Source organism: Cyanistes caeruleus, chromosome 12 (assembly GCF_971803275.1).
Source record: "Cyanistes caeruleus chromosome 12, bCyaCae1.hap1.1, whole genome shotgun sequence".
Lineage (NCBI taxonomy): Eukaryota > Metazoa > Chordata > Aves > Passeriformes > Paridae > Cyanistes > Cyanistes caeruleus.
The window spans coordinates 7,641,549-7,651,418 of record NC_141712.1 but is presented as its reverse complement, the minus strand read 5'-3'; the positions used below and the strand labels follow the sequence as shown (position 1 = coordinate 7,651,418).

At 44.2% G+C, this 9,870-nt stretch overlaps 1 protein-coding gene across 6 annotated transcripts in view; it reads left to right on the top strand.

Annotated features, from left to right (window-relative positions):
* Positions 1-259: 259 nt before the first annotated feature.
* The window catches only part of URI1 (URI1 prefoldin like chaperone), a 41,259-nt gene continuing 31,648 nt past the window's right edge, over positions 260-9,870 (top strand). The window contains exons 1-2 of one of the 6 annotated variants that reach the window (XM_086847159.1): positions 8,763-9,021; positions 9,652-9,750. Coding sequence is in view for 3 of the 6 variants with exons in the window: in XM_086847156.1 (XP_086703282.1) it covers positions 598-672 (75 nt within the window). In the remaining 3 variants the exon portion in view is untranslated. Of the gene's footprint in view, positions 673-8,720; positions 9,171-9,651; positions 9,751-9,870 lie in introns of those variants that run through there. The other 5 variants (XM_086847156.1, XM_086847157.1, XM_023934825.2 and 2 more) reach the window with 5 other exon arrangements.

Here is a 9,870-nt window from a genome sequence, read left to right as displayed (position 1 = left end):
CCGCTGTCTCTACGTGGATCCGGGATTAGTGCAGGCCCATCTGCGCGCTTTACAGCCGCTGCTTCGCTTTCTGCCTCCCAGGCCTCGGCGCCCGGGGCCTGCGCTCCCGAGGGTCGGGCCGCGGGGGCACCGGGGCGGCCCAGGCTGCCGGGCAGCCCCGGGGGTGCCGGACCTCGGCGCGGGGGCCGGGCCGGGCCGGGCAGGGGGTGTGGAGCGCCCGCCTCTCGCGGCTCGCAGCCGGGTGCCTCCCGCGGGCCGCGTACCCAGAGTGCAGCAGGCGGGCGGGCGGCGGCGCGGCCGGAGCCACCGCCGGCACCCACGGCCGGCCCTCCCCGGCGCGGCGGGAGCCGGGCCCAGGCGGCGGCGGCGCGGCCCAGAATGCGACACTGAGATGCTTCTTTCCCCGGCAGCGGCGGCGCCCCGGGCCCAGGCGGCGGCGGCCCCCGCGTGGATGCGGCTCTGGAGCCGGCGCTTCGCCCTGCACAAACATTTCTATAGGACTCATTCGCCCTGCTGAGGAGATCGGCCCTGACCGGCCGCTTTCCCTCCCCTGCTTTTCCCCGCTCCCCCGGAGACCGCCGGCGCGGCCCGGCCCGCATGGAGGCCCCCGGCGGCGGCGCCTCGCCGCTGAGCGCCGCGCTGGTGGGGCGGCTCCGCCGGGAGCACGAGAAGGTAAAGAGGGCACCGGGGCCGGGCCGGGCCGGGGGGCGCGGGGGGCGCGGGCCGGGCCCGGGGGGCCCCGGGCGGGGGAGGGCACGTGGCCGCGTGACGTCACGGGCGGCGGGCGAGGCGGGCCGGGCGCACGGAGACCCCCGGGACACGGCCCTGGGACGTGGCCCGTCGGGACACGGCACCCCGGGACTGGGCCCCGGGACACGGGCCTGGGACATGGCCCGTCGGGACACGGCACCCCGGGACTGGGCCCCGGGACACGGCCCTGGGACATGGCCCGTCGGGACACGGCACCCCGGGACTGGGCCCCGGGACACGGCCCTGGGACATGGCCCTGGGACATGGCCCGTCGGGACACGGCACCCCGGGACTGGGCCCCGGGACACGGCCCTGGGACAGCCCCCCGGGTCACACGGCTCCGGGACACGGTGTTCGGGGGGGCGGCAGGAGGGAAGGCCCTGTCTCACCCCCCGCCCCGCTGCTGCCCCAGCCTGCCGTGGGCACCAGCGCGCCCATAAACGCGGTGTTTTTGTCCTTTTCACGCCTCCCCGTGATTTTTCCGGCCTCCGGGACAGTCAGAACTGGCGGTGCAGGGCCCGGCCGTGTCTGTGACTTGCGTCACCCTCGGGGCCAGCTTGAAGAGATCGTGTATCAAAACTTAGGTGTTCATGACTTGCCTTAAGAATCATTGGTAGAATTTAAAATGGGTTCCCAAGAACCAGATTTTTTTTCATTAGAAGTTATTCCCGAGAGTTCAGAGACTGGTTCCACCTGAGACCGTAGGTCAGAGCTCAGGATTCTCCTTCCTTTAGATTACACTTATGATGTAACACAACTGAAAACTTAAGGAGTGTGATTTGGGGCTTGTAGATTCCAGCCTTGCAGTGATCTCCCTGTGTGGGTGCAGGAGTCACTGTGGAAATAACTTGTGGTCATGTGCAGGGTGTTTTTGACACAAATACGTTTGCCCGATCTGCAGGCTTTTCACTTTTTCTGCTCATGTGATTAAATTTTTTTCAAGCAGATTTTAAGATGCACATTAGAGTTCATAAATTAAAATGGAAGATTTTATCTCTAGCCTGTATTTTGTCACATGCTGGTTTAGTTGAGAAAAAGTGAGTAACACCTATGTGGTATAAAAATGTGCCTTGTCTGGAATATTGTGTGCACAAATGCATCTACTTTTGAATACCCATTAGATCTCTACTAAAAGACCTGTGTAGCCAGCTGACCACTAAAGTGGAAGAACAGTAAGAGGGTCTGCTGGAATCCTCTGCATCATCTGTTCTGCATGGGTTGGAACCCATTATGCCAAAAATTGGTGATGGGGACTCGCCTGCTCAGGCTCCAGTTAATTTTCAAGGTGGTGGAATCTGGTGGAGAATAATTTCCCTGGTACATTAGTGTCAGGCCTAATGTGTAAGCACACGTCTGCCATAGCCACAGAGAATTATTCCCAGTTCATGGTAAGACCTCTCTGTAAGCAAGTTTAAGACTCTTCTTAAACAGATCTGCTCCAGTGGAAAAGAGGCCCAGGAGACCATTAATTAAGCCTCTGTTAGGCTGAGGTACCAAAGTTATGTTTTATCATAGGGAAACTTTACATAATTTCTGCAAATTGGCTGAAAAAAATGGAACACTTCAGCTTCAATATGAAATTATACTAAAGAACTACATATCTTGGTTACAATGGAGTGTCGTGATGAAGATATAGTAGACTTTCCCTCTATGCAATGAATATATATAATTGGATTACAACGGTATGTTCAGTTACAAAAATATTGTATTTTAAGATGGAGGAGGTCTTTTCCTTTCAGCTACCTCTTAGAGATCTGTGTTTTTCCCACAAAATCACTGAAGTTGAAGGCTCCTGTTTTGTCTCTGCACAAAGATGAAGGAGAATTAGTTGCCCAGTACTTTGGTAAACTAGTAATTGTAGTGTAAGGATCACAGAAAATCGTAAAGTTACTTAGCCAGAACAATATCTCTATATACTGGCAGGCAAATACATTTCTTTTAATTACTGGGATGTTGTGGTGTCCCACTGGTGCTTGATTAAGTGTAGGGAATCCTATTTATTCCCATTAATCTGAGGGCAGCCTTTAGTGAAATTGTGGAATACAGCAGTACCTATCTGCAGCATTAAAGATAATATTTGAATTGTGGTTGGTTAACGTCCAGGCCATTGTACAACCCTGGTACAGCTATGGGTTTGAGCTTTAAAGTGCTAAGAGCTGCCCTGGAGAACTTGTGAATTGAGGCTTCCTTCCTGCTTAAAAATACTGAAAGAAGAGGATATTCACGACTTTCTGTCTTTAATCGGGTGGAGGCTGCAACTTGCAGGTTCAGGACCCCTGGTGAAAAGTAATTTTAATTCTTGTTTAGGACTGCTTGCCTGTTGGACAGATTTCATCTTGTTAATTTGTGGTGATAGTAAGCCCAAACTGTTAAAAGCAATTTTCAGTGCTCCTACTAAAGGCACTTTGTATAAAAACATGACTTAGAATGTGTATCTTGGGGATAAATTATAGAAGAATATCTAGTAATTTTCATGATAAAGACCATCATTGGAAGCACAATGCCTGCGTAAAGTTTTGAATATTTCTGTAAGAAGAATATAATATATGTATCATGGATTACTTCTAAAAGCAATATATGATAGCTGGAAATACTGCAGTAAATCTATTGCAAGTTAATATAGGAATTATAAAATGAATATTTAAATAGGAGGTTTCTCATGTTGTAGGGTCTGCGTTTTAACATAATATTTGATATACATTTATTCCTGCAATCTAGTGGGTTAGGATTACTAACTGATGGGAAGTTGACAAGTCAGATGTGTATGATTTGGAAAGACTTGTGTAGACAGTGAATTTACAGTGGGATGATATGTTCTATAGTTTCTGAGCAATGCAATGACGATATGTGTAATGGGAGACATTACAGAACCAATTAGACCCAAGAGACATTTGCAGAGTGCAGACACAGGCATGGTGAATCTAAAGGATTCCAGTATTAGATGGCAATATTTTTTGGGTTTTTTTTTGTATTGCACTGACAAACACATTTTTTTATTTTCCTTTCAGAAAAATTAGGACAAGGAAGTGACTCTCCTGTCACTCATCATGACAGCAAAGCACAATTAGATTGAGTGCAGCTCTCACTGTAACTCATTGGTCATTGTGCATTATGACATATTCTTAATTTATATGAATTTGAATGGTAGAACTGTATGATCTTTAATTTCCAAATGATTTTCAAGATCTTTGGGTGCCTCAAGTTTTTTGACAGTTAAACAACCTGTAGGTGGGTTATGGAGAAACAAATCATAGAATCCTAAGCTTATGCTCTTTTAAATTGTTCTCTCTTCTTACATGATTTACTTCTGGGGCTGACTGCTTCTGCCTTTTCCAAGTAATATCTGTGCTATGAAATCAGCAACTTGGCAGTTTTAGAGCTGTTCCTGCAGTCAGAAAAGGAGCAGTGAAGCAGAGTAGGGTCCTGTACACTTAATGCTGCTGCAGGAGCCACTGGAAATCTGGAAGTGCTTGCCTACGGACTCACAGATGAGCCTCAGATGTGCTTTCCAATGCAGTGTCTCTCATGATTTGCACTTTTTCCAGCCTATGTCCAAGTTCACAGAAGCCAGAGGAAGCCTGGGTATGAGCCACCAGTGCAGCAGGACTTCATTTTGCACAATAACTGTTTGAGTAAAGGGAACAGAGTGTCTGAAACTTGATTTGATGTGCTTCTTTTAAAAAGAACCTGAGTGAAGCTTTATATGCTCTATTCCTTTTTAAAAGGTACCTGGACAATTACTTTTTTGGAAACTTGTGATGACACACATTCCACCCTGGCCAGTGGTTCCAGTAATGTTTTTTCATGTGCTGCATTCAAGTAAAAAGGGCTAATTCATTCATTATCTGGAAGCTTTTTATGGAATACTTATTGTTCCTCCAGTGTTAATTGATCATCACTTCTACTTTTTCAGTCAATATTTGTCCATGTTCTTATTAGTATGAGTTAAATGCCCACTAGTTTATATAGTGTCAAGAGTTGTGAAATAAATTAACAAATCTACAGTAGGTTTTTTAATGGTAATTGAAGGAGACTATTCATAAAAGAGTTTAAAGAGCATCATCTTTATTCTGGAGAGGGCAAGCTTGTGTGCGTCTAACCTCATAGGTAACCAAAATGGGTAGATGAGATTACATGCACAAAATTTAAATGTTACTGAGTTGTGCTGCTCTTACAGCTGTCTGCAGATGCTGTGAGTAGATGCAGTGACCAGGGTGGTATTTGGGAATCATCTTCACTATCTTTGCAGATCTCCGTTCTGTAAGTTAAGCTCACAGCCTGTCTACTCAGGTTCTTTTGGATGCTCCTTGACTCAAGTACTTCTTTCATCCTTTGAGGTTGCAAGATTGTATTTTGTTTTAGTCTGAGCCTCCAGTGTTGCAGGTGGATCTGCTGGCTCAGAGCTTTCCTTGGGGCTCTCAGAGCAGCAGGTATACTGAGGCTTTGTGTTTGTGTGGTGAGGGCACTGGGACACTGCTGCACTGTGCAGGTGCTGCTTTTGTAGTTCCTCGTCTCTTAGCATAGGCTGCAGCACAGGAGCAACAGTCTCAGACACTTGCTCAAAATTTTCATTAATGATCCTGTGAGTTGTCCAAATGACTTAAATTTGAACAACTTACTAATCTTTTCATGTGTACTTTTTTCAGTCCTTTAGCAGTTTTAAGGTGGCACATTTGTGACAGTGCTCAGTGAACTGGGCTGGGATCCAGCTTAAAACCAAACTTGACCTTTTTGCTTTTTTTTTTTTTTTTTTTTCCCTCCTTCCTGGGCTATTTTTCATTCAATGTGGATCCCTAATGTAGTTACAAATGTCAGTCAGCAGATTGTATTGGAGTTGGGAGGATGAGGCAGTGGAACTGAGTAGCAGGAGCCAGGGAGGGATGATGCTGAGTTTACTCAGGACTGTGGCTGAAAGCTGAACCACAGCCTGCAGCTATGTCTGTGAGGCAGGTCTCACAGCTCATGGCAATTTTAAGCTGGTTAAGCTTAGGTTTTGCTTGCAGCATAGTTGTTGCACCATCAACTGCATCAAAGCTTGCAAAACCTGCTTGAGGTGTTGGGCTGCTTAGATCATGGGAGCTCTGTGCCTGTGCTGGTCTGCTGTAGCTACACAAATATGTTTACCTGACCTCAGCTCAAATACTGAGTTTTGAGTTCTTTGTCTCAAGATGAAGTTACAGGACGTGGACACTGGCTTGCTGCCAGTGAAGGATGAGCTCTTACTCTGTGCTCCTCGCTTGCCCCACTTTGGTGGGTTTGGAGTTAATGGAACTCACTCAGCAGTAGACATCCTGCTGCCCTAGGGATTTTTGCTCTGTAGAATTTTTGAGCTCCCCAAAATAATTTTGGTCAGAACTTAGTATTTATTTATTGATGAATAATAGTTATGTACTACTTTTTCTGCAAAAATGCAGACCCACAGGTGTGTACACACTTAATATAAAAATAGTAGATCTTCACTTGTTTTCTTGTAAAGAAAGGAAAAAAATCCTGGCTATATTTCTAAGTAGAATTTTTTTTAAGAAATATTTGCCATGATTCAGATTTCTTTCTCTTTTCCTTCAGTATTCTTCCCAAATACATTTCTTCAAAAGACAAAAGTTTCCACCTAAAGGGGGTTTTATGTTAATAATTTGTTGAAATGTAGTGTTTTTCAGTAATATGATTTAATAAATGAATATGAGAGCTCAAAAATGCTTTCTTCCTTTTGCATTAGATCATACAGTGTGCCAACAGACTGAAGAATTTTTAATAGTTTTATTTCATTTTTTGATTGAAAATGTGGCTCTAGGAAAAACAATTGTACAAATGTTAATTCTGTCTTTCTCCATCAGTGATTGCTGTGTTCTAGGCAAGTACTGTCTAGTTTCCTAGAGGAAAAAATGAAAATTAATTTTAAAAGTTTATTTTTTCTGTGGCTTGTTACATCCTTGTTACCAAGAGATGATTAAACATTTGACCACCCATTAGTGTTGTTCTGTAATGTAAAGTGGTATTGTGAACTGGTAATTTCATGGGTAAAATTTTAGTGTTTGGGGGTACAAGAGGGAACAAATCTCATGCATGAGTTGCATGGCAGAGAGAGTTTTGATACTGCAAACATTTCCAGATGGCAGCAGCTCATGTGCATGTATGAACCGCAGTAAATAGTTGAATGTGGAATATTTAAGATTCAGAATCATTGGAGTCACCTGAAGGAAGTCAGTAGTGGAAATGACGTTGGATTTATCACGTGCCTTGCAAACATGGATCTGCATTTCAGGAAACCAGCATACACTGGTGGAAGGTTCTGAGCAAAAGGACCTAGGCTGAAATGGAGATATTTTTACAATCCCAAATGGCAGGGACAGTCTCCTGAAGGCAAGTCATTGGTTTTAGACTTTATTAGACCCTTACTTTAATTACCACCTCATTACTTGCTTTGCTTCTACAAAAAGTATTCCATACTGTCATTTTCCCTAAGTAACTGGAAATGTGATTGAAAGGGATGTTTAAAGTGAGACTAATTCAAGATTAAATAGTCACAAATTATATTATTGCTACATGTAAACAAATTACTTGCATATCTGATTTTATTCAGATTACTTTTCAAGTGGTAAATAATGCTTTATCACTTATATAGTGCTCTTACATCTTTAGAGTGCTTTTCTCACATTAATTAATCATCATTAAACACTCTGAGGTGGGTAGGTTAATACTATTATCCCCATTTTGCAGATGAAGAAATGTAGACTGAGAGGTTGTGATTTGCTCAAGGCCATATAGAAGAAACAGAATCAGAGCTGGGATTAGATCTGTGTCCCTAGCTTCTAATTTCAGAAGACTAGCCAGATTGTGAGCCACAGTTTTGAAGCAAAATGCTCTAGTGTGCATGTAGAACCAGCAGACATTTGTTTGGCCTCTTAGGTGCCTAACTTGCATCATGTTTATAGGGAAACTTAGCTTTTGTGCCATGCTTTGCATTTCCACCTTTATACTTGCAAGTGCGGAAATGAGCTCTCATTCATTTAGGACCTGTACCTAATCTGGTGGGACATTTTTAGTTTCTTGATTTTCATTGAATTTAACTTCCATCTTAAAAACATAAAAAATTTCTGCTTCTCTGGACTTGAATGTAACTGCACAACTCACACAGACATTGGTACCCCAAACTGCCTGTAGATAATACCAGGCCCAGCTCTGTTAACTTAAAATTTTTCACAAGCTGAGACATAAATAAGGTTCTGATTTGGCAGCTTGTCTTGCTGCTGTTAGAAGAGATGAGAGAGAATTGCCCTCTGTGTGCTGAACCCAGCAGCTTTGTAGGCAGTGCCCAGCTGCTCAGTAGGGAGAAGTATTCATTCACATGCCCTCCACCTTGGAGAAGTACCTGAATAAAACAACTTAGTCTGGGAATGGAGAGAAAAGAACTCTTTGTGCCACCACTTTGTTAATCAGAAGCACCACAGAGAATTATATTCAGCTGTTAGTAATGGGAGCACTTGCAGAAGTAACAGATAAGGGAAAAATAAGGTGCAGGAAAGAAGTGCCCTTGTACAGGAGGGTGAGGACCTGCTGGGGTGATGTGGAATAGGTTAGAGACCCATGGCACATACAGGTAAGGATCTGCTTTGTGCTACAGCATCCTTCTCACCTGTCCTCATTGCCAAGGAAATGTTGGATTGTGGAGCCTGGCTGCTGAGTTAGGAGCTCTGACTTCCCTTCCCAGCTCTGAGCAGAGCCAGTGGTTGTAACTCAGCCTGCAGAATCAGTGCAGTGCTTTTTCAAAGTGCTGCTCACTTGAATTCATGGAGGAGATTTTGAACTCTTTGGATACAAGATCATGGAGAAGGTAGTGTATAAATAGACTGGGAAGGGAAAATGTGTTGCAGGCAGAAGGAATTCTCTGTCTTTGGTCAGCTAATGAAGACCTTGGCTGGATGATGGGAGTTGCCTGGGGGTGATCTGGAGTCATTAGCCTGTAATCTGCCTTGGGGTCATGCTGGTAAAGTGGAGCTGGGGACACCTGGGATGTGATCACAGGTCTAAAGCTGATCCTCCTGCTCTGCTTGTGACACCTACAAATGAGGGATTCCCTAAAAGCAGCAACACAGGCATCCCTAGAAATAGCTCAGGCACGTAGCAGTGACAGCAGAACAAGCACATAATCTTCTGCTGGAAAGGTTTGGGTTTAATCCAGCAGGAATTGCACAGTGGGTTGGTTACAGGTGTGCAGGGATGGCCTCTCCCCTGTCCCCAGGGCTGCTTGTGGAGCTTCCAGGTGTGGATCTGGTAGGTCAGGAGCTGGAGGAGCACTGATTTTAACAACTTGCTGTTGGTGGAAATGAAGGAAACAAAATATTTGTCTATTTGCTTTCTTTTAAGCCTGGAATATGTTTTCTGACACTGGATCCTGTTTTAATAACCAGACCCATGATTAGGTAATGTTAAGTCTGCACAAGAGTAGTTTAATAAATATTTTAGTATGCAGATAAGCCACTGATAACCATGTGCATTCACAAACTCATACATTTTTATGCCTAAAAGGGGAGAATTCAGAATTTGTTGATACCACTTCACTATGATGTCCTAAAAGTAAGGCATACTTGGTAGCGCTAGCTGTCCAGGTAAATTGGTCTCAAGTGAACACACAAGCAGGTCATTTATTTTATTTACCTTAAAAGGATTTTTCATTCTTTAATTGTAGCTCTGGATATAAATTATGTGTGGAAGATAGACTAATGATTTTCCTGTGTTTGATTAAAGGCAAAGAATCAAAGATTTGTTTATATATTTATCTGTTTCTTTGCTGTGATAAGAACCAGTTGTTATCCAAACAGTGGGACTGACCTAATAAAGGTCATATGCATAATTGATCTCCCATCTGTTTTTCAATATTTATTCTCTCTATTCTTTTAATAGACTTCAGTTCCAGAAGTGCAGCCTGCAACATTTTTAAGGTGGTATATTTTAGCACTTCTGTAAAAGGACTCATTCTATGCTGGCCACTGAAATGAAAAGGTGTGTTGTTGGTTCCACCCTTTGGTATCCCTTCAAGAGAGATTATATCAAAGAAGAAGAATTAAATTAAAATTGATTGGTGTTATTGATTTTTCTGTCTTTTTTTTTTTAATTTTTTTT